The 23,916-nt window shown below is 42.7% G+C and overlaps 1 protein-coding gene across 2 annotated transcripts; it reads right to left on the bottom strand.

Annotated features, from left to right (window-relative positions):
* Nucleotides 1–2,093: 2,093 nt before the first annotated feature.
* Nucleotides 2,094–23,459, bottom strand: IREB2 (iron responsive element binding protein 2). 2 transcript variants are annotated; one of them, XM_053954367.1, is made up of 22 exons: nucleotides 23,380–23,459; nucleotides 22,690–22,779; nucleotides 19,447–19,612; nucleotides 18,181–18,318; nucleotides 15,936–16,157; nucleotides 14,276–14,345; nucleotides 13,079–13,262; nucleotides 12,364–12,503; nucleotides 11,812–11,983; nucleotides 10,623–10,723; nucleotides 10,070–10,186; nucleotides 8,813–8,972; nucleotides 7,863–7,998; nucleotides 7,186–7,270; nucleotides 6,422–6,578; nucleotides 6,034–6,158; nucleotides 5,623–5,727; nucleotides 5,209–5,351; nucleotides 4,618–4,765; nucleotides 4,406–4,528; nucleotides 3,693–3,878; nucleotides 2,094–3,068 (listed from the first exon to the last, which is right to left on the bottom strand). In XM_053954367.1, exons 1-22 carry the CDS (start codon nucleotides 23,396–23,398, stop codon nucleotides 2,958–2,960), a joined length of 2,898 nt encoding a protein of 965 aa, XP_053810342.1. In that variant the 5' UTR covers nucleotides 23,399–23,459; the 3' UTR covers nucleotides 2,094–2,957. The 2 variants fall into 2 exon arrangements, with proteins under 2 accessions (XP_053810342.1, XP_053810343.1); XM_053954368.1 differs by lacking the exons at nucleotides 14,276–14,345; nucleotides 18,181–18,318; nucleotides 19,447–19,612; nucleotides 22,690–22,779; nucleotides 23,380–23,459 and having other exon boundaries at nucleotides 15,936–15,954.
* Nucleotides 23,460–23,916: the final 457 nt, after the last annotated feature.

Raw genomic sequence — 23,916 nt, 5'->3', positions numbered from 1 at the left:
GCTTTAAACAGCAGACAATGATTTGCATTTGCTTAAATAGGATTAATATACATAGCTTCTTGTCCTTATACTTAGGTGTAAAATATATAAACATCAACACTATCCCAAAGCTTTGTAGTTTGGGATGGGGAGGAAGAGGGAAGCAAGAAGAGAAAACATTTACAAAAATTTCAACAAGATTCTCCCCCCAAATCCAAATGGAGAGAGGCCTAGGTTAAATACATCTAACACACTGAATCACTTCTCAAACAGGTACACACCCTCCTGTGCTTTAGGATACTGAAGGTCTAACTGAACGCTTGGTGTGTGAGCACTGCAGTCCCCACTGTGCCGTGCCCTGCCCCTGCCACAGCGTTCCTGCCACTCCTGCCCGCCTGCGGCTCTCGGGGTCCCAGCAGCGTGCCCAGAGTTAAATGTCTTCATTGACTGCTGGGCTCCTGAGCTGCATTCTGCACAGGGAGAGGGAACAGGGCTGTCCTCATGGGCCATGAGCCAGGTGCTCCCCAGCACTGAGCAGATGGCACACGGACAGTGCCGTCCCACACAGCACCCCACCCCACAGGGTTCGAGGGTAGGAGTCAGCCTGACACCTCGCAGGTGCCACTCGAGCTTGCCGAGAGCTCAGCCTGCTGCAGCAGCAATAGGAGCCTCCAGCTGAGCAGCCCCTGTGCCCAAGCATAGCTCAGAACTTCTCTCTCATCAGTGTAGCAGAATTAAAGCAGCTGCTAAGGTAATGAAGCCCCGTGTCTCTAAAAAGAAGCGACCTGCTGTAGGGGTGACAACTCGCAGGTTAAGTCACATGCCTTGAAATTGCACTTCACCTCATCAGTCTGCCTCGACATGGCTTGGATCCCTGTCTCCTGAAGCACGGAGAAAGGGCAGGGGGCTGTGTTTCCTTCAAGCATTAGTAAATAGGCATGGAGTTGTAAATAGGCATGGAGTTGCAGTTGCATTATCTGCATGAGGCACCATTATGTACCAGCACTGAATTTCCATTTTCTCCCCAGTAACATTTCCTTGAACTAAATCATTAATATACCTTTGAGCTGGGACAAAACAGTATTACACACTGTTGTACAAGAAGTAGGATCTGCCCAGTCACTCTGGATAGAATTAATGGAAGTGTACCACAGAACAGGAACTCGTTCAGCATTCAAGAGAATATAATATTCAAAACCGCATTGATTTATCCCCCTCAGAACTGGCAGGAGCCACCGGAATGGTTTTCATCTCACCTAAAAGAAAATCACATCTAACTAGTTAAATATAAAACCAGATTATACAGAACTTCAAACTTCAGTGAACTTTGTCTAACAAAACAGAAAAATAAATATCAAATTTATGTCAATCAAATTAGTTTGGCTTTTGAACTGTCAAAAAATTAATACACTGTATTGATATAATTATGCAAGAGGTTTGGGGTATTTTGGGTTCAGGGCTTTTTTTAAAGGAATGTCAAACATACTATTTAAAGATTTGAACAGTTCATCTGTTAGTTCACAAGTCAACTATTTCAGTGTCTGGTTATAAAAGTACATGTAAATAAAGCTAATATAGTCCTCTTGAATGTTTTGATATTTAAGACAACATTTATCAACAACAAAAATCCTTAAAACAAAACCTTGACAATTTATAGGCAAGTATTGCAGTTTTGTTCTCCAGCAGAAATTGAACTCTACGGAATCTGTAAGTGAAGTTATGAAGCTTTTCAAGACAGGAGCACAGGAAGAGCCTGCTGGAGCTGCAAGACTCACGTGCACAGCTCAGACACCACCTGAGCTCTGAGAAGTGGGAACACAAGCCATGCTGCAGCAATCTCCTGCCAATGTGAGCTATGGAACAGGGGCTTTACTCTCAGCGTGCTGACACTTTCAGCCACAGCTGGAATTCCACAATTCCACTGTGCCATGAGAGACAGGTTTGTTCAGTGCTCCGGGCTGCTCCTCAGAAGGGAATGCTCTGTAAGAGCTGGGAGCTGCCAGCATGTGAGAAAGCACTCAAAGGCAGTGTGGCCACCTGGCTCTTGAACATCTGACAAGTGTAATGTATTAGACAGGTTGTATTTAAAGCAGAGGAATTGAAACAGCCCTGGCAAATGTTTTAAAAGGCTTTAAAGGTTAAAACATTACAAGGAGGTACATTGATGATATTGTAGAGAGCACAATAAAAACAGACAACACAAACAACAAAGCGCGTCCCTTGAAGCAGATGTGACAAACTTCAATTGAAGGGCAAGAGGAAACATAGCTTAATCTGCCTGAATGAAACAACTGGCAGATTTGTTTTTAAATGCAGAAATATTTCCCATATTTCTAAGCACCCAGAATTTCACATATTTCATAGCTTGAGCAGTTTAAATTTCGATCCAGAGGAAATATAATCCCAAAGAGGTAAGGAAGTCAACATCTGTGATACAGGATACCATGGGCCTCATGTGGACTGCTTTTTGTTCAGCCCATAACCTAAAGAAACTGAAAACTCAGTATCTCTTTTAAGCTCTGGTTGAGGGAAAAAAAAAATCTGTTTGGCCTTTAAGATTCCATGCCATCTGCTACTCTTAAACCAACAAACAGCAGTACACAGATTTACAGGTGCAAAAAAATGAGTGGAAACAACTGCAGAAAATCTTCTTACATAATAATCTTCAGCACAATCAGTTTCAATTTCGCATAGTTTATTTACAAAATGGTCTGATAAAACATCCCCTCCATACTTACAGCTCTCTTGTCACAATACACATGTTGATTTTAGCAATGTTTAATAGCACCATTAGAATATTATTTAAAATCAGAAAGGATCTCGTTGCAGTTACAATGATTCACAATCTTTACATCCATGGACGAAGTAACTTTGAGCACACTAGGACTGTTTGCAGTTCCACAGTACAGATTCCTGGGTTCACACAAGGCATTTGCTGAGTTACCAGTTATGCAGGGTACCCAGAGAGTCAGTAGCTACTATAAGAATCTTCGAGCCACAAAGTTTAGACTTCCACCATTCTTGTATAAAGTTATCTCCATGTTGTTTTCAAACAAGGCAATCACGCTGAATACTTTTCCAGTGCTTGTCTTCAAAAGAAAAGCAAAAAAAAAAAAAAAAAAAAAAAAAAAAAAAAAAGAAACCAATTAAGCTTTGCTTTCACTTACCCATGCTTATTTCTCAGTCAACATTCTAACCCCAAGTTTTGTTGAACACAAGCAAATTCAGCCCTCTGATGTGCCTGTACAGCCCCAAGCCTGCTGGTGCCAGATGGAAGGCAGGCTTGTTGTAGTGCAATTGAGATGCAGCTGGGAGCATGCCAGGGGCCTGTTGGTAACCAAAGAACACCAGGTCCCTAAGATGGCACCAAGTGTGTTATGGGCTTGTTTCAGAGCATGGAGAGCTGAAGCCTCTCTCAAATCATCACACTTATGAGAGACAAACTCAACTCTACCGTAAGACCGAGCCCATGAGGGGCAAAATACCACTGAGAACGATCAAGAATATCAGGCTGCATACAAAGCTGTGTATAAAGAACATGTGTATATGTACTTTGGGAAACTACAATAGCCATGACAAACTTCAGGCACGATTATAAGCTTACCTTCCAAGAGAATCTTTTCTTGCTTTGCTTCCTATCATCATAATTAAGGTTTTTTTTTTCCTTTGCATCAGAACATTCAACAGAGAAATTAAAAATATTGCAAAGATACCTTAATATCCAACGTCATTCTGGGCAACAGTTCTGGAGGGAACAATATAGAAAATTGCTCTCTGCCAGTGAGTCCCAAAGTACTTGGATTTTCCCCAGGACGAAACTGAAGTGGAGCGATGCCAATTCCAATCAGCTGACTCCTATGAACCTTCTCGTAGCTCTCAGCTAGGACAGCTTTAACACCCTGCAAAAACACAAGCGGAGTGAAACACAGAAGTAACCTTCAAACACATATTATGTCCAACATCTTGCAATTCAAACTCAGGAGCAGAGAGAGTGCTTTGCACAGAGTCCTTTCAGTACCCTGGTAGCATCATTTAGTAGAGTCCCAGCTAGATGGAAGCAACCAAGCCAGAGCAGGCCTATGCCGTGTGAAATGGAGTTTGTTACAGACAGTGACCATGCTGGGGTTAACAGGACATGAAGCAATGGCTGACTTGGAATATATTCTCAATATCAGTGGAAATTAGCCTCCAACAATGAGATACTGAACACCTCATGGAGACCAAACAGAGGTCAACATAGACAAATGCCCGATTTGTCTCAAGGTCTGGCATCCAAGACAGTAAATGACATAATGAGGAAATTCAGATCTATCCTGACTAGTGATTCTCTGCCATTAAGATTCTAACAAAGAAATTACACAATGTGTTTTTAGGCATTTCCAGAAAAAAACAAAACCACCCCCAAACCCAAACAAACCAGCAGTACCAGTAAAAAAGGCCCTTTTGCAGCCCAGTCTCTTGAGCTACCCAGTCCATACTTCTTTCCTGCTAGAATAATTACAGGAATGCCTTCCTTCTGGTACAGCTCCGCTGCTTCGAACACATCTAGCTGTGGAATGACAAAATGACACCATTTGAGTGAGTTCTAAACCTGCACTCCCCATTCCAGAGTAGCTGTGCAAACAAATATATTCCTACCGTTTGTCCAGATGGGAAGTGAATTGTTTTAGGAGCTGGTTTTCCTATGAACTTATTCAGAAGCTTGATATTTGCAAAGGTACCTCTTGTCATCACAGCATCATTACCTCTTCGGGCCCCATAAGAGTTGAATTCACGAGGTGTGAGTCTGAAATAAAAAGCAAATTGAAAGAAATCAGTTAAAGATGATCTGATTTAAAAGGATGTTATGACTTTTTTTCTTATAATTATTGCCACATATCTAAGTCTTCAGTGGAAGATGCAAAGGACTGGACCTCCAACAAAAGTAATTATCCTAAATCATGAACAATGTGCAAATCACTGCTAGGTTATTCATGAGGAAAGCTGCGATTTTAAATTAATTTTTTACAATTTTTTTAATGAAGCACTGCTGAAGCAGTGTGGTAGTTACAGAAGAATTATGGGGAGACTAGTCTAGGAAACAGCCTACCTTACTATTCCTCTTACCATTACCAGCATATTTATGAACATTGATTAAGTATTTTGCTTTTCCACACGTAGTCTCTCCTTTCTGCAGACAGACATTTCTAGAGAAGGTGCAATGCCAATCAATTATTCAGCAGTGCTCACCCTTTGCTGGTCAGGTACTTGGCAGCAGCACTGCTCCTCGCAATGCTCCCGGCAGGGGAAATGTGATCTGTGGTGACAGAGTCCCCCAGGAACAGCAACACGTGGGCGTTCTCAACTGCCTGTGGTGGAACTGCTTCTTTGGCCTGACAGGGCGGGGGGAAACAACAACAGAAGGGAACAAAGGGAATATTAAACATTTTCTTCCACGAACTAGAGACATAAAACATATCTGCAGTATAGGAAGGCCCCTGGATGGACAGGCCCCACTCATTCCAGAGACACAAATATTTGAAAGACTGAGAAATATGAGTGATAATTAAATTTGTTAGTTCAACATTGAGGCTTTGCTGTAATAGCTATTCCTTTACTTAAATGCCATGCATATAATCTGGTGGATAGATCCACGCTACTTACAAGTTTATCAAAAAAAGAAGGACATCTAATATAAGTAGATTTTAAATCCCAGGGAAATAAAGTTGATTCTGGTGCTTCCAGTAAATTCCATCGTTTGTTTCCTTTCTAGAAAAAAGAAAATTAATCAAAAAGAACAGAAGTTAGTTTATTGTATTTTTACACTCAAAAAGTAAAGACATACTGGTGATTTTATTAATTACTATTATTTAGTAAATAATTTTCTATTACATATTACAAGTTACATCACTGGGCATTACTTAGGAATCGCTTTTAAATACAAGCACCCATCTCAGTTAAGCCCTCCATTACTATAACAGAAATAAACAGCAAACCAATCACATTCAACTGCAAGATATCATAAAACTACAGTGAAATGCAACCTTTAAATTATGTAGAACAGACCACTCTTACCTCCATCTTTTCTTTCAATTCCTTAAACATGGATGATATCACACGCTCTTCCTCCACTGTGTGAAGTTCTTGTCGGGTGGGCCAAATATCTCGTAAGTAAATACTTTTGCCATTAAAGCCAGTGCCTGAGTAAGATTTTAAACACAACAGTAGTTTGGAAGAATAAACTATTAGACTTGAGATTTGTATTAGAATATAGATGTGTATATATTCAGGCCTGCAGAGATGGTACCAGGCAAAAATTTGATCAGTTAAGTGAGTACTTTGCTTTAGCCATGAGCAAACCAAATACGGCTGTGCCTTCTCTTCAAATGCATTGTCTCTGGGTGCTGAAATCATGTGCAGGAATCTGTGCCCAAGTGCACAGAAGCTGCAGGAAAACACTCACCCAAGGGCTCCGTGTCAAAGTCTATGTGCACGGTGCCCGCGATGGCGTAGGCCACAACCAGCGGCGGGGACGCCAGGTAGTTGGCACGGACACAGTCACACAGGCGGCCCTCGAAGTTCTTCGTGCCAGACAACACCCCACAGGCAATGAGATCACCCTGAAAGGCAGACCCACACATACTGGTCCAGCATTTGGAGTACTTCAACAGCTTATGCTATTTCTATTGACTAAGTCAGATGTGCTTTTAGCATTGCACTTCAAATATTTGCACTCTAACATAACAACAGAAAGGCATTTTGCTTTCTCTCACTACCCTTCTCTCTTTCTTTTTTGACCCTCTCACAGGCTCTCCTGTCACTTCATTCAACTCCTCTCCTGCCATTTATTTATTTTTCTTCTGCTTCAGAAGAGAAAGAAGCTGTAGCTGTTTTGACAGTGCTCGTTAAAACTATTCAAGCACATAGCTCTTTAATACCCTCCTCTTCACTTATGATACAAAATCTACACATTGCATCCTCTGCAAGATTAGATCATATGAATTTATCTTGCCATTTTTAACTGTATTCTACAAATACCATTTATTACATTTATTTTACACAGCAATCAATTCGCATGGTCTCCCTCTAACAAGCAAATTCACCAACAATATCATCTTAAGTCCAAACAAAAAATGAAGCGCATTTTGCATGGATTACTGTATTTCTTGATTGCTTAACTGAGTGAGAAATACATTTCTGTGTTCAACAAGCCAGCCAGAACTTTACCTGTTTTATTGCATTCCTGATGGCTTCTGGCAAAGGGGCCATGTTCCCAACACAGGTGGAACACCCATAACCAACAACCTCAAACCTGCATGGGAAAAACCAATCAAGTCACACATGGTCATGAGCCATTTGTTAACATAACTGCTTTTTCTTTTATTAACAATCCCTAAGAATTTTTTGTCTCTTGATAGTTAAGACTTTTTAGAAAATGAAGAACAGACACTACATGTCACTGATGCAAACCACAGCTGGGCACTGTTACAGAATATTGAACATATTCTGTTACTGTTACAGAGCAACGAAAACCATTAACTTGACAGCAGAACAACCCTTGACAGCAGCAATGATAAGAGAAGACAAATACAGACTTCTCCTGACAAATTTGCATCCAGCTTCCACTTTAGGAATACATCATCAATACATCCTGTCCTGCAAGTCACCTAAAATGAAGTAATTTGTGACTGGAAAACCAGCTCTGGTATGTGTTAGAGCTACATACCATAAATTTTGAAGTGGAAATACAATGAAGCAGAGTAATTTTAAGTCAGCAAATAATCAAAACAGCAATCTATTAAGTTAGGAATTAGCCAACCCCAAATGAACAGCAATCCTATTTATCAGGCTGTACAACCCCCGTATGCATCACTTGCCCAGACTCACCCCGAGCCAGGCCTTACCCAAGCTTGCTGAGGTATGGCAGTACTCCACTGGAACTGAGGTAATGTGTAACCATGCCACTGCCAGGTGATAAACTTGTTCTGATGTAGGGCTTCACCACGAGGCCAGCCTCAACAGCTTTTTTGGCCAGCAGTCCTACCAAACGAAAAGGAAAAAAGGACACAGATTATGATTTGCATGTCCCTTCACAGGACATCTGTATGCTTCTACCTGAGTTAAATCAAGCACAAAAACCCCCAGCGGATTAGACAACTTTCAGTTTATTAAACTATTCAAGCAATCACTGGCCTGAATAAAGTTTCTTAATGCATAACAATACCATGTAGAATTTTATTCCCATTTCTGGAAGGTAGACACCCATTTTACTTTCTCCAAGACAAATCTCTTTACCATGTTCTAGCTCACACTGCCAATCCATTCAGCCTCCAGAGACAGGCCACACAGCCCCAAGGGGAAGCTCACCTTGGCCACAGAGGATCTTAAAAAGAGGAGAGCAAGGTCTGACAGATGTGCTGTTCCAGCAAAAACATCTGCAGCTTGCAAAGGTATGGCAGATACCCCTGAAGCAATGACAGAACAACTGCTCAGCAGCACAGAGTTTCTGTGCTGGCTGTGGCATCACAGCTCACGAAGGATGAGGACAGGCTGGAAGCTAAAGCCCACCTCCTGCATCAGCTATGCCACTGTGCACTGACAGGAGCCCTAGACCTGCTTACTTGCTCTTATACTACCAGGTGTATAGATTTTATAATTCCTCTCCTTAATGCTGCTTTATGGGACAAACTTAAGATTGTATTATGGAAAAGCAACTCTCCATATATAACCCAGCCAGAACCTGCAAGCTAAGTCTGCAGTTTCAAACCTGTAAAGAGAACCTACAAAAGTGGAGGTGAGGGCTGTGAAGCATGGGAGCACCATTAAGGTGCTGAGCTGTCTGGTCCCAACATACCTGCAGCAAGCATGACAGATGGATTGCAATTGTTTGTACAGCTGATGACTGCAGCAATGACAACGCAGCCGTGGGACAGCTTGTATTCATTTCCTTCATATTGAACAGGCACAATGTCATTCTGCTTCTCAGCTGCAATCTGAAACCCTTTAACACCAGACTGAGTGACAAAAATACATGTTAGCAATTGTTGCAGTACAGAAAGGATGACATTACAGCAAGACCAAGTGAACACTGGTTTTGAAATAATACTCAGCTAGGAACCCGTACATGATTTTAAAAGCAGCCCTCTGTCTGCACATGGGTCTCAGCCTCCTTCCTTCACAACAGCTTTAACTTTGCAACAGTTGTGAACAAACATCAGTCTGTGTGTGGCTGTTCCACAGCTCACTTCCTTGTATACATTGAAGAACATCCCCTTAATGTCTAATCCACACAATACTTGATCCTGAATTAGAAGCATGTCCAAGATTTTAATTGCAAGAGCATGGTAACTAAACCAGAGTAGGTCCATTAGCATTTTCCACACTCACCTGAGTGCTCTTCAGCACTCAAACATCCTCCAGAGGTCTCTTTCAACCTCACCCTTTGTCTTCCACCATCAGCTATGATCTCCTTCCAGCACAACTGAGCCACAGTACCACAGGCCTCATTACAAGCTGTTTCTAATACTGCTGTAAGTCTTGAGCATTAATGATAAATGAAATGAAAATGAAAGTACATTCCTGTATCAGCTGCACTCCTCAGGTACCCATGGATATCCCTAACCAAAACCAGTACCTTCAGAGTAAAAACTTCACTCTGTGAAGACCAATTAAGCTGTAAGGAAAAATCATTTGCTAATGCAAGAACCCAGAACACTCAGCTACGAATCTTGGCAGTCTTTCTGCATCTTCTTTAAGGTGTGATGAGTTTTCTTATGGTAAATTCTGTTATGGAAATTAAGTAATATAAAACTGTTTTAAAAAACGTTGAAAATGTGAAAATGTTTGCTAAGCTCACACTATGGACCACCTACAGTTCCTTCTCCCTAGCAATCTAAACAGTGAAGTTAAGGACTTTGGGACACTCATGTTCCTGCCAAACACACCTATGATTTACTCTTGGGGTGCCTGTCAAGCAAGAACAGAACACCCTGGAGAAGCAGTTGTGCAGCAATAAGGAGGGCTCAGTAGGTATGCAAGGAAAAGGTAACACAACATTTATTCATGTGAATGATAGGAAATACCTTCTGAAGCGAGCATCAGCAATACAAACCTTTTCATTTAAGCAGGCTTGGAAGTCACTTTTCATGTTATTAACAGCCACTCTATCTTGGGATCTCTTGGGGCCACTGACATATGGAATTATAGAACTGAGACTAACTTGAACGACCTAAGAAACCAAGAAACAGAAAGTGCAGGCATTACCAACCCCAGCCCAGCAGTGCATGGAATATATTCCTGAGACACCCAGGAACTCTTGTTCCAAATTTAAATGTTCTCAGACATTTAGAACTCTGGGATTCCATTTTCAACACCTCTCACTCAAGAGGCTATTCCTCTTATTCCAAATGTTTTAACATTATCTGTAACTTTACAACCATTCACAGTCCTTGGGATGACTGGAATTCAGTATCTGTATTGACACGATGTTACCGTGCTTCCCTTCTTATCCCCACCCCCTCTACATTTTACAAACTCTGCTTTCTCAAAACTCAGAGTTAATAAAAACTTTGCTGAAAGCAATGAAAGTTACAGTGGGAGACGAGACTGTGAAATCATCTGTAGTTATTTATGAGAATCAAATAAACAACTCCTTTCAAGCATACCTGGGAATACTGAGGCTCTCTGGAAGAACTCTCATCATTTCGAAATAACTTCACAGCTTTAAGATATGCTTCTGTGACTTCAAGCTTGGCCTTATCAAAACCTAAGGAAGGTCATGTCAAACATGAGAAAAGTTACATTAAAGACATAAATAAAATAAATCACACAACTTACAGACACTCAAATTGCTTTAAGTGTAATATTCAAAGTACTTTTTTTCACCACTTCCATATCCCAACTTCTATTCAGGAATGGCACGCAAATGAAAACATTTATAAATTATGACATTTTTTTCTAAATTATCTTAACTTTTCTTCTTATGTCAAGGAACAAAATAAGGTATTCCAGCTCTAGCAGTGATAACTCTTACTAAATTGACAGTTGTGTCCCTGAAGTCCATGAGGCTTTTCCGTGTTAGGGCTTCCTTGTCTAATACAGACCCTGTGCTTAGCTGACAATAGGCAGTGTAGCTGCCTACTCTTCCAAACCCATTCATTTGCTTTGCATTGATCAGACAAAAATGTTTGCCATTGAAGGCATTTAACTCTTATTTGAAAGTGACAGTTTTCAGTCTCAGAAAGTCTCACTCACGAATGAGCTTTTTTTGGCATCTGCCACCCTGTGGTTTCCTGTTTGCAGTAGCTTGATAAGGAACTGACATCCTCCTTGCTTAGCTTGAGATGCCAGTGAAATCATGCACTTCAAAGGGAAACATAAACCAGTGGGAAAAATCAGAGACATGTTCAGATTTGTTCTGCAGTTTCACTTATTAATAATAATAATTTTAAATTTTGATTTTGCAGGGAATCTCCAGGTGGTTATTGGATTAATTTCAAATCAAGAAGACTTACATTCCAAACATATTTCAAAATAAGTGAAAACTTCCTTAATATTTTTATAGGCCTACATATGCTTCCACCATCCAGGACTCTGGATGTTGAAAAGCAATATAACGTTGGTAAATCAGGCATTAGACAAATGGACCAGACTGGACACAAACCTCAAGCACAAGTCTAATTACATGTTAAATCCACATCAGAACTCTGCAGAAAAGCACCACATAACAATTAAGGGGTTTTAAGCAAAAACTCAATAGTTCTTACACTGGGTTTTTTCTCAAGAGCAAAAAACATATTACCACAACTGAAAAACCACAATTACAATGAATCCTTGCTTTAGTTTAATATTTACCTGCATGCTTTAAGTGCTTCAATGTCACATTATCAACAGGGAAAAAACTCAGAATAGCACCATATTCAGGACACATATTTGCTATTGTGGTTCGGTCTGCTACGGACAGTTGGGAAACACCACTCCCAAAAAACTCCACAAATTTTCCAGCGACATCAGCTTGTCTAAGATGCTGTTGGAAAGAACACACAATACCTGGTATACGAAGAGGTACAGTGCAAGCTGTGCTTGTTACAATTCACAAGTCATGAACATTTAAAACAAAAAGTTGAAACCCTAAAGCCAATGTTTGAAAAAAAAAAATTTAAAATTGTTATGAATTATTTTTAGTTAAAGAGGGTCTATAAGCAAACCATTATAGAGGGGAAAGAAAAAAAAATACTACTTCAAAGGACTAGCAAATAAAAATGGTTAGAGATTATTTGTACCTTTCTGCACTGCCATGATTAAAGGTGTACTAAAAACACTCCCCTCATTTAATTCATTTCTCAAGCAACACTAGCAGTACTTGCATTAATCTCTGTGTTGTTTGAAAAGGCATTGAACTCTTACCTTTGTGATGCTGAGAACGATATCTATGGATGTGGCAAAGGGGCTGACCGTGCCTGTCAGCTCACAGCCCACCACCTCAGGCAGGGTGAGGGTGAGCGGCATTCCCAGCATCACCGCTTCCGTCTCAATGCCCCCGACGCCTGCAGGAAGAGTGGGACACGGCTTGTCACACCTTCACCAACCTACACTCCGTGTGTTCAGGCCCCAAAAAATAATAAACCCCGCTATATTAAGCCTAAAGATTCATGATGATAAACATATTGCTGCTTTTCTCTCACAAATGAAGGGCATCGCTCCATTTCCAACAAGGACACAGCAAGACATTTAGAAGTTCCATTAAATATTTGCACATCAAAAATAAAATCAAGAACACTATTGCTCAAGTTAGACATCACAGTCAACTAGGAAATATTTTATATCTAAAACTAATCTTCTGTGAGAAAGGAAACTTCCACACAAATTTCTGCTGTACAAACAGCACCTATTTGAATATCAGCTCGTTTTTGGTTGTTTTCTCTTTAACTTACAAGAGATTAATTACAATTCTCAATGGAAAGAAATGTTATTCAAGATTACTTGTAGACAAAAAAAGATTCAAAACAATAATTCAAGACAGTCTGTTATGCTTGAGATACAAACACCCAGTGGGAAGAAATATTTTTTAGTGAAGCTTTAGTTGCCTTTCCAAGAGCAATGAAGTTCTGAGCATACTTACCCCAGCCCAAGATACCCAAGCCATTTACCATGGTTGTGTGCGAGTCTGTGCCAACCACGCTATCGGGATGCAGGAAATCTTTCACATCAAAAACCACTCGGGACAAATATTCCAAGTTCACTTGATGCGCCATTCCAATCTCGGGTGGAATTATGGAAATATTCTCAAAAACTTTTGAACTCCACTGTAATTTTTCCAAAAGGAGAATAAAAGAGTTGCATTTTTTTCAAAGCTATATTCAATTCTCAGAACATAACTAAAAAGACAGAATGAACACACAATAAGAGGAGTCCTTGCTATTTATCTAAGTGGCTTTTGTCCCTTTGTCAAACAGAGCCCTTGGATACATTCTTAACCATCAACAAAAGCTTTCACTGAATTCCTCTGAAGGCTGAATCAGTAATTCATGCCCCTTTCAAAAGTGGGGCTGCAGAAATCTCTTACCTTCCAGTTCACACAACTGATTACAAGCCCACCTAAAACTGGTAATCAGACAACAGAACCTAAGCACTTGTGTCTATAGCAGAATTTGTTTTTGTAGCATAACTGAGTTTAGGTTTGAAACCACTTGCAAACTCAGGATGGTACATTTAATAGACTTGACACGGAAACTTGTAACAAGATTCAGCTTGGCCATTTCCTTCTTTAGTAATGTAAAAGCTAATTTGCAACTTTCAGAAAGGAACCTCTAGTCTACATCCATGTAAAGAGTTTTAGATCATTGCAGTGAATTCCTTATCCACATCAAAACAGAGGACAAGGATCAAATAGGAATGTTGCAGAGCCCTGCCCAGCAGCAGAGAAGCTGATGTTCACCACAGGACTTCTGCTGCTCAGTTTAAGAGAAGCCGTATCTGAACACTGGTCTCTACTCAACACTTCCAACTCCATGAACTTTTGTTAACACAGTTATGGATAAATGACCCTTTCAGCCAGAAACCCACTGTGACCTAAGGCACTGAGCTCATGAAAGGCATTAAAAACACCAGTGCTTCATAAATCCCCACTGACAAGAACCAAATCAGAGTAAACTTTTTCAAGTTAGAAAGTCAATTTTCTTCTCTTGTTTAAATTCAGATTTGAAAATTTGACATTTCCAAATTATTACATTTAATTTATCACCTAAACCTGAATACTAGTGGACAAATGACTCTTAAAAAAGCCCAAACCACAAAGCCTGCAGGTACACAGACGTACCTTAAAAAATTGAAGCCTCTCTCTATTTCTGCCAAATTCCATCTCTTGATTTTTCAATACTGTCTCAGGCCTAGGAAGAAAACAAGTTTACAAGTACTGTCATAATTTATTTCAAATTACACAAGAACAAGTTGTAGTTTGTTTGATGAAAGACTTATTTAAGCCTGCAGGAGTCTTTGAAGAGGTTTATTAGAACAAAGATAATTGCTTCCCTGCAGCAAGCTTTCTGTAAACAATGAGAAATAGCTGATTTCATATGTGCTGTGACTGAGAACCTGTTTATTCTAGGTATGGTTTGCCTAAAGTGTGTGATCTCAAAAATACTTTGAAAGATCTATTCCAAGCATGTACTACAATACACAGAAGCTTTTGCTCCCTATCAGTTAACTCACAGGCCTGCACATCTCAAAACTCCTTACATTAAAGAACCACGATGTTCATTAGTTCAATTGTAACTATCCTCCATTTTTATATTTCCCTCCAAGCCACAAGTTTTTCTTCACAAGAAGAACATCAGTACAGTCTCATAAAATGAACTATCTTTTCTTTGTATGTGTTATTTATTAAGATACTCATACTTGTTTGTAACAGAGTAATCCATAATTTAAGAGGAATAACCTCTGCTTTGAGCATCTGAACGAGGAAGGGAACACACTTGCTATATACCAGGAAGGAAGTCCTCAATTCTTAGAAGTGTATTTCACTTTGAAGTCATGACGCTTCTGTTTCTTTTCTGCAGCAGGTCAGCAGCTCTCCTGCCTCACCAAGCCCCGAGGGACAGTCAGCGTTCACCCTGCAGCTTCATAAATACCACAGCTGGTGTGCTGTCAGAACACCACTGCTGCTGAAAATGTCACTCCTGCATTCCTACACCTGTACTGAGCAGGAGCATTTCCACATCCATAACACTACCACAGCATTCCACACACTATCACTGTAGGATACAGATCTGATCAGCTCTTCAATTGTACACCTGTCCAGCACAGGCAGATAGGGATCTCAGCAATCCATCAGACAAAGAGGCAGCAGCTGAAGGAGGGCAATTACACATAATTGGCAGAGATGGAACAGTGTGCAACGCCCTGTTACTAACACAGAAATCTAACACAGCACAGGCTCCCCTGGGCTACTACACGGGCAGGATATTTACTGAATTTCAACTCAGTGACAGATCGGCTGTGAGATCCTGTACAGGCTGGGGGATGATGTATAGCCTAGTTCTTAGTTCTTTAAGAGCAAGAGACTTCTGAAAAGTTATTACAAAAATCTATGAGTTACTTTTAGAAAGAAATTCATGCTTCCTTGAGTTACCCAATCAGGCTTGCTTTGCAACAGACTGAGAATTACTCCTATGCTTAATTGTTGCTGTAAAGAAATGAGAGAAGTAGTAATATTTAATTTAAAAGTCACACCCATGAGCCAACAGGGGCCATCTGCAGAGTGTTCAGTAAAGCTCTTCTTGTAAAAAGCAAAATTTGCAGACTAATTCTTGTCTGCTACATCTGACCTACTTCTAGATACCGAAACAACTTATCTGTGGCATGGGTGAAAACTACAGAAGGATGTTTAAAAAAAAAACAAATCCCATTTCCCTGAGCTGTCACAGGCAGTGCTCCACAACACAAAGGTACGAGGCAATTTAGCAAAGGAGCTCTCTTACTCAGGCACAGGCTGCAGGTGGAAGGGGCAGAGGATGGGGGTGTTCTCGATCTGCGCGGAGAAGGGTCCCGAGCTGCGGCCGGCCTCGCCTGCGCCGCACGAGCCCTGGCAGCTGCCGTGGCCCCGGCACGGGGGCAGCTTCCGCAGCGGCGGCTTCAGCGGGGACAGCCTGGCCAGTGGCTTCTGCTCGCCCCCACCGGGGTTGGGAGCGTTCTGGATTGCACTGCAACATCAAACACAGCATTCATTGAGGCACAGGCAATGCGCTTCTTCATGCACACACCCTGCACCTTCCCACCCCTGCTGGTATTTTTTGCAATCCCTTCGACAGATTATAAAACAGTACCGGAAAAAAGAGAGTTATTTTATTACAATCCTGTTGCCAAGTAAACTATCGCTGGATAAACTTAGTTAAGTAATGTAGTGTGGTAAGAAGTGAACAGAACTGGATTGTCTGAAAGATTAGCACCAAACAACTCCTTCCATTTGTTCACAACAGACCAGAAATCTTTCTAAACAGCATTGCAAAGGCTGAACCCAGAGTTTTGAACTTGGAAGATGTGGATAGAGTCTCATACAAATGGTCGACTGAACTTAGTGCTGTACGTGTTCTATTAAAATCACAGAGGAATGATTGCAGGCAAAGCTTTCTCAAGGAAATAAACATAACCTGATCATAATTAGGCTTTTTATACAAATTCTTGAATGTACAGATATATTGTACACAATATTCAAGCCAGTCAGAAGAAAGAGAGAAAACCCAGGATTTTTTTTAAAAATAAAGTCCATATAGCACACTACCTTCTATTTGTGCAACATTTGGTCTCTGCAGGAGAGCAAAGAAAGCTTATTGTGAAAAACTAATGACTTTCACCTCTCTCCCTAATTATTAAATCACAAAACTGCAATGAAAGCCACTGCTTTCTTCTGCCTCAGTAACACAGCCAGATCCTTAGTTATCCCAAGTGCAGGGCATTGCCTGGCCTCAGCAGATACCTTGTCTAAATCCCACCGCAGCCCACCAGGCTGTAACCCACAGATGGGAGCTCTCTATAAAAGCAGCACAAACCACCCTGCAGACAAGGGTTTCTTATCACAGGCCAGCAGCTGCTGAGCCCCCACAGCTTTCCAAAGGAACGCTCCAGAGCCCGGATTTATCATTACAAAGCAGCATGCGAAGACCTCTTGCCAACACTTGGTCTGCCTGATAATTTTAGGCTGGCCTAATTGCAAAGGAATCAGCTGTCCCTCTGGACCCAGGCATGGACAGAACACAGAACTGACACAACACATATGCAGGACAACAGATCATCCGCAGTTTTTGCTCTTCTGATACTCAGCAAACTGAAATCCTGTGAGTATTTGGAAGGTTGACAGAAATGACTCACACACCCATGTCCTTTGACCACGGGCTTTTTCCCCATGAACTTTTAAAATTTCCAAAGAGCCTGAGCAGTTTATGCAATTCTGCCTTCATTTTGGAAGGCTCCACAATTGAGAGGCAGGGGAGAAGGTGAAGGGAAGCTGCACTATTTTAGTATTTACTTCAGCAAGCACTAACAAAAGCTCCAAGTTTTTCCTCCTGTGCAGTATTTATGTTTCTAGCAAAGGCAGCCCCAGGCTGTATTCATCACACCACTGCCTGTCAGACAAAGAAAACCATGCTGGTAGCTATCCAGTTCCCTTACTTTTCCAGACTTCTCCAAGTACTTCTCTCTCTGAAAATATCCACAGCCTCATTTACGTGGTGTTAAATCAAAGCCCATAAAAACCCAGACTAGTCACAAGCCATGGGCTACAATGACAGTCTTTCAAAATGCCCAGCAGAATTGCAGGCCCCTTCTCTGGAGCTGTGACAAGGCAGCCATGTTTGGAAACAAAGTTCTGTTTAACTTGAACAACAAAATCAGAGCAAAGCAAAACAACAAATGCCCTCTGCCTCATTCTCTTGGTACACGTTATTTTCTGGAAACCATGCCAGATCCTGTTATTTCAGCAAAATCTTGCCCAGAATTTGGATTATCAGTCAGCTTCACCCATAAGACCTCACAAACATTCTTTCTCTCCCTCAAGAGTGCTTATCCATTTTTATCCAGCCCTTTTTCATATACCACCACATCTTGTTTTAGGGATCCACATATGGCAATTGATTTGATGGGATAGTCACAAGACCTAAATGAATCCACACTTCAGTGCCAGACAAAAATGTATCACTTGTAAAAATAAAATTTAAAAAACTACGTCACCATTTGCCGAAATCAATCTGCAGAGAATGGTCAACAGTGAGATCAGTTGGGCAGGCAGGATTGACTTTCACTGGATCTCCTCCAGCATTTCTCACAGCTTCCCTCATGGCAGCAAAATCCACCATTGCTGGAATTCCACTGACAGATAGAAAAGCAAAATAGTAAAACATCATGAGACGTTAATTCACTGAAATGCACAAACTTCTTTTTCATTTTATCCAAGTCTAGAAGCAGCTATATCCTGTTTCAGAAAATACACCTGTTATTCTCTAAACTTTAAAGGACTTGAGCCGTTTTTGAAGTCACTGGAGTTGGTACACCCTTCTCAATGAGCAACAGCGTGTCTGAAGGCAACGTACCAAACAAGAACATGGGACCATCTCAAAGATAACCACGCTCCTCTTGTGTCTTGCTTTGCTCAAGTGTGATGGTACTTCAGTAGAGAAGGGATCTTTAGATACTCCTTACCTTTACAACAGGACCTTGCTATGCAAGTAAAGCTCGTGCTATACATTTAACACCTCAGCGTGTATCATCCGTCTAACAGAGCTATTTCTGAAGCTTGTAGCATTTCACAATATTTTATTGCTGTACAAAACAGACAGAGGCAATGTTTACAGAACACAGTAGTACATAAATCTTATTGGCTTTGCCTGCTAAGCAAATATTACCTCATTTTTATTATCATCACAATTCCTTTTTTTAATTATCTCACTTCTTAATAAATATAGAGAGTCAGCAAGACAGCTTAAATGGAATATTTGCAAATTGCTGAAGGACTGCCCTGTTAGCTATGCCATAGCCAAATCACTAAAAGTTAACATCCTAAGAAGCTGCTTTTTCTAGATATGCATTATGCATGGATTCAATTGGATTACTCATTGCGGAGTAAGCAATATCTAATCCTCAATTATCTCAAGGAAGAACTGGCAGTGACAGTGTGAACTATCAACCATCTGGCTCCAGCCAAAACATCACCATTTCCCTTTGTTTTCTGGCTCTTATCCTGTAAAGTGCTCCTTGCAGGCCTGCAGTTTCAGCCTCGCCAACCTGCCCCAAAGCCAGAGTACCCTACAGAGCAACTCCTACCCTTGCATCATATGGAATTATCAGGAGAAATCTACTGCACAGCAGAGGCAGTGCACGGGTTTCTACCTGGGTATCAAGAGGAGAGGTGTGATTTATTCTCACACCAAAGAGTTCAACACAAATTCAGTGAGTTTGCACAGGTTCTTTTGGGGGTTTTGCACACACCCACACACTTACGTGAAGTCTTGAAGAACAACTCTGGCAGGACAGAAGGGCACTTCAACATGGTTCTGTTTTGTTTTCCAGTCCAAGATGTTCATAGCATCTGTTTCTTTCACCAAGAAGCCATCACAGTTACGGACACTGGACTCAAACAACACTCGGATGGAGTAAGGCAGAGTATCTGGGGTGAGGCAAGGGACAGACCCCATAAGCACAGCACTTGCAGCTTACACAGTTCTTTAAAAGTACAATTTCACATTTCTGAGGAATTCTGGTTTTTTTTTTTTTTTTTTTTTTTCCCTAGGGTTTGGAAGGATGAGAGCTTCAGGAGCCTGCTTTTCCAGTTGCCTTTGGGTTTGATCTTTCCTACACAATATGGAACAGAGTTGCAAAATGTATGCATGGATGTGTTATCCTATGGGATTTTAATGGGAGATCCCAATGGCTTGTGTACACTGATCAGACAGTGATATTTAATAAGGCATATTAGGCTGGCAGGGGAGAGATGCAAGGAATATAGACCTGGGATTATTGATCAGAGCAGGACAAAAGCAACAACTACTGGAATATGGAAAACCATTTTAACTGTAATTTTTGCCTTTCCATAATTCAAGATACCAAGCAACCAATGCCAGAATATTATTTTTAATAAACAGTGATACAAAGACCAGAAACTATTCTGCCATGCACCTCTATTAAAATTAACATACTCCCTAAAATATAAAGAACATTTCATTAAATACAGCTTAAGTTAGTTTGCTACTGATATGAATCAAGGTACAGACAAGCAGCAGTTTCCTTCACAGAAAAAAAGGGGAAATGGAAATTAAATAAGATGAAGAGAAAAAATAAAAAAACCCAGTGTCACTATTCACTGCAAACAAAACAAAATAACCACTAAAGAAAAAAAAAATCAAGACTGATTGACATTTCTCCCTCAAATCCCACTATTTTCAGCATAATTCAAGCAGGCAGCTAGCTTCACAAGAACAGTGAGAAATCCTAAAAAAAATTAGCTGAAGGAAGGTGAAACAATTAAGTTCTGGCTTTAATAAAAAAAAATTAGTGGTCTCAACCTAATCCAATGGTTTGGTCACAAACTACTAATACAGAACTTGCTGACTCTGTTTTCACTGTGTCTTTCTGAGATAATATCCAGTTGTCTAATTAGACAAGTCACTATTTTGAGTTTAAGATTTGAATAAGTTTGAGTATAAAGATGTCATCCAAAAGGTCTCATGAACCTTCATGCCACCACTCCCTTGATTTAAAAGCCGGATTCCCAGAGAAGAACTTGTTTGCTTTCTTGTGGGTTAAAAATCTCACTGCCCCAGGGGCTCTGGAGCAGCAGCTGCTTCTCTCCATGAGGCACCAGCAGGTCCTATCTGCAACTCAGAGCAGTTTGGGGCTTGCAGGGTACAGGACAGCTCCAGAAAGGAGATCACATCCGGCACAGGGCCCTCCAGGAGGCTCCGGGACTGCCGTGCCTCGCGGGGGCTGCAGGCAGCGCTGGGCTGGCTCCCCCGAGGGGAGGGGAGATGGTGACCGGGCTGCAGTGCCCAGCGCCTCCCGGGGACTGCAGCCAAGGGGAGGCTGGGCGTCGCTGAAGTGTCCCTTCCTTCCAGGGGGCAGGAAGGGACACTGGGACCGGCCACCAGGGAAAAGCAGCTCACAGGGGCACGGTTAAGCACAGCGTCACGGGAGGCAGTGGAATCTCTGTCCTCCCAGGCTGGCACAGCTTAACCATGGAGGATTCCCCACATGAGCTCCAGCCCATGCAAGAGCCTGGTCTAAATCTCCACGTCCTCTCTGCCCTAAATCCTTCTGAGCTCTTCTCATTTGCCCCATAAGTCTTAAAACACTAGAAAACTGGTAACTAAGCCAATTAACATTTACATTAGTAATCTGATTAATATCAACCGGCAATTAAATGTCAAATTACAGCCAGACAGGTAAAACTCAAACAAACGCAGTGAGCAATTCCAGACGCTCAATTTGTTACCAGCGCTGTCCCATACTGTGTCTAGATGTTATTTAGTACTTTGCTACCTTGAGGTTAACACGAGGCTTCCAGCTTCTGCACAGAAGTTTCTATTGGAAGACAAAGACCCTCTTAGTGCAGTCTGTTTGGACTCCTGACAATATGTTCAGGAATACCCATTGCTACTGCAAGCTTTATGGCACATTTTAGCAGAAAGTTGTATACTGTTTTATTTCCACTCCTGTCATGAGGCGTTTCACAAAACTGCTGTAGAACTGCTTGGGTTTGTGACTAGCACAGCACTGCCTCTCACTGGGCCAAGCACTGTTTCCTCCATGTGTGCTTATCTGAAAGACTGACTCTGTTACTACAGGCGGGGGAAATTTGTGCAAGAGCACACAGCTGCTGCACAAAGTTTCAGCAGGCACTGTGCCCCCCTCGCCTTCTCTTTAAACAGCATGGAGTTAATAATTGTGCTCAAATATGGGTTTAAAGCAAAATACCCACTGTTTTTTTTTTTTAATTCAAGAAGAATAGCACAAATTCTGTGAATACAGAAGAATTCAGATCTTGCAAAACTGAAAAAAAAAATAGCCGAAATGCCTTTACTAAGCAGCCCATATAAGTATTTCAGTTTAACACGAAGACAAAGGGAGAGAATAATGCCAGCATGCTTTGATTACCTGCAAGTCTACAGCCTGTTCCAGCTGGCACCGAGCGAAGCTCCCTCCCCGTGTGGACTCCCCTCCCACCACACGTGCAGCTCTGTGAAAGGCACTTGGACACAGAGACCCGATGAAGGTCTCACTGGCACAGACAGCCATTGCATGCTAATGACAAGCTGAGATTAAGCAACAGCGAGAGCACCACAAAACCTCACCCTGCAGCAGGAGACAGGCACCCACTATGTGAGGCTGCTGGGGAGGAGGAGCTAGAACACCATGAAGCTGTACGGAACTACAGGAAAAGCTGCATTTATTTTTGAAGCACTAAATAGAGGAGTTGTCACTTCATTTTTTTTTTTTCAAAAGTGAGTAATTCTTCTGATTTGGAATACTGTAGAAAACTGCAGAAACACCTGCACTTTCTCCCTTAGTAAAAAAAAAACCCTACAGGTATTACCCCTGCAAACTCCATAAAGCACTAAGAAATCGGGATACAATCAGCTTCCGAACGCACCCGTTAGAAATTGCTCCCTGCACCTGCTGCCGCCGCAGGGCACCAGGGGTGCAGTTCGCAGTTTGTACCACCCCGATCACCCCCGGACAGCATCGTACCATACTTGGCGCCTCCGAGCTTCGACACATTGTAAAACTTTTTCTCTGGGTGGCTTTCCAAAGCTTCAATGGCGGGCTGGTAAGGGCTTCCTGCGGGACGAAACAAACAAAGTTACAGCCACAAAACAACGGGTGGTTTCAGCGCTGACTGAGGACTCACAAAAAGAGATTTCACTTCTGATTCTGCCAGAAATAACGTTCCTCCCGACTGTATCTGGAGCCAACATGGAAAGGTTTCTAAACGGATTGAGACACCTCGTGATGTAGATGTGTGACTAAGGTGAGTTTTAAAAGCACCGCTAATCGTAGGTACATGCAGGTCAATGCAGGTCGCCAGCACAGCCTGAACACACCTGACCTTTGTTGTCTCAGTTCGCCATCTACACGCAGGATAAGACACCTCACCAGCGCAGATAAGAGACATGGGTTTTAATACGGCAGGAAGCACAAAGCATTGACTGCCAAGCCAACGTCAAGGGAACAACACAAAAAAACAAAGGTCGTAGCAGCCATTAGGTGCTCGGAATAAATAACCCCCGGGAGAGAGCAGACAGCGGGGCGGGGACGGGGCCGCTCTCCCGCGGAGGGACTCCCGTGGCCTGGACAGCGCCGTTCGGCGGCGAAGAGGGCGAGGCGATGCCCCGGGGCCGCGGTGTCCCGGCGGGCGGGGCCGTCCCCGCAGCGACCGACCTGTTCTGGGAGGGTCCATCGCCGGCGACCATGTCAGCGTGAGGGAGCGGGCCGGGGGGCGCCGGCGGGCCGGCAGCTCTCGCGAGACTGCGCCCGGCGCCCCACCCCGCAGCCGCAGCACGCCCCACTCTCGCGAGACTGCGCGCCCCGCCCAGGAGGAGAGGGCGCGAGATCGCGCGAGCTCCGCGGCGAGGGCGGAAGTAGCCGGGAGAGGGCGGCCGCTGCTCTCGCGATAGCAATGACGAGCGCGCGGGCGGAGCTGCCGGCCGGGACGCGCCGGGGGCGGGACCGCGAGGGGGGCGGGACCCTACAGGGGGCGGGGCCGCACGCCGGCGCCGTGGCGCCGCCTGGCGGCGCGGTCCCAGGCGCGGCCCCGAGCCATCCCAGGCACGGCCCCGAGCCATCCCGGGCGCGGCCCCGAGCCATCCCAGGCACGGCCCCGAGCCATCCCGGGCGCGGCCCCGAGCCATCCCAGGCACGGCCCCGAGCCATCCCGGGCGCGGCCCCGAACCATCCCGGGCGCGGCCCCGAGCCATC

This window comes from Vidua chalybeata, chromosome 13 (genome assembly GCF_026979565.1).
Source record: "Vidua chalybeata isolate OUT-0048 chromosome 13, bVidCha1 merged haplotype, whole genome shotgun sequence".
In the NCBI taxonomy this organism is placed as follows: Eukaryota; Metazoa; Chordata; class Aves; order Passeriformes; family Viduidae; genus Vidua; species Vidua chalybeata.
Note: the sequence above shows the minus strand (reverse complement) of the source record. Positions and strands in the feature narration are given on the sequence as shown.

Coding starts and splice junctions, on each gene's coding strand:
- IREB2 (XM_053954367.1), bottom strand. Junction 7,271..7,862: donor CCATACCTCAGCAAGCTTGG/GTAAGGCCTGGC, acceptor TTTCCCATGCAG/GTTTGAGGTTGTTGGTTATG. Junction 4,766..5,208: donor AAGTACCTGACCAGCAAAGG/GTGAGCACTGCT, acceptor TTTTTATTTCAG/ACTCACACCTCGTGAATTCA.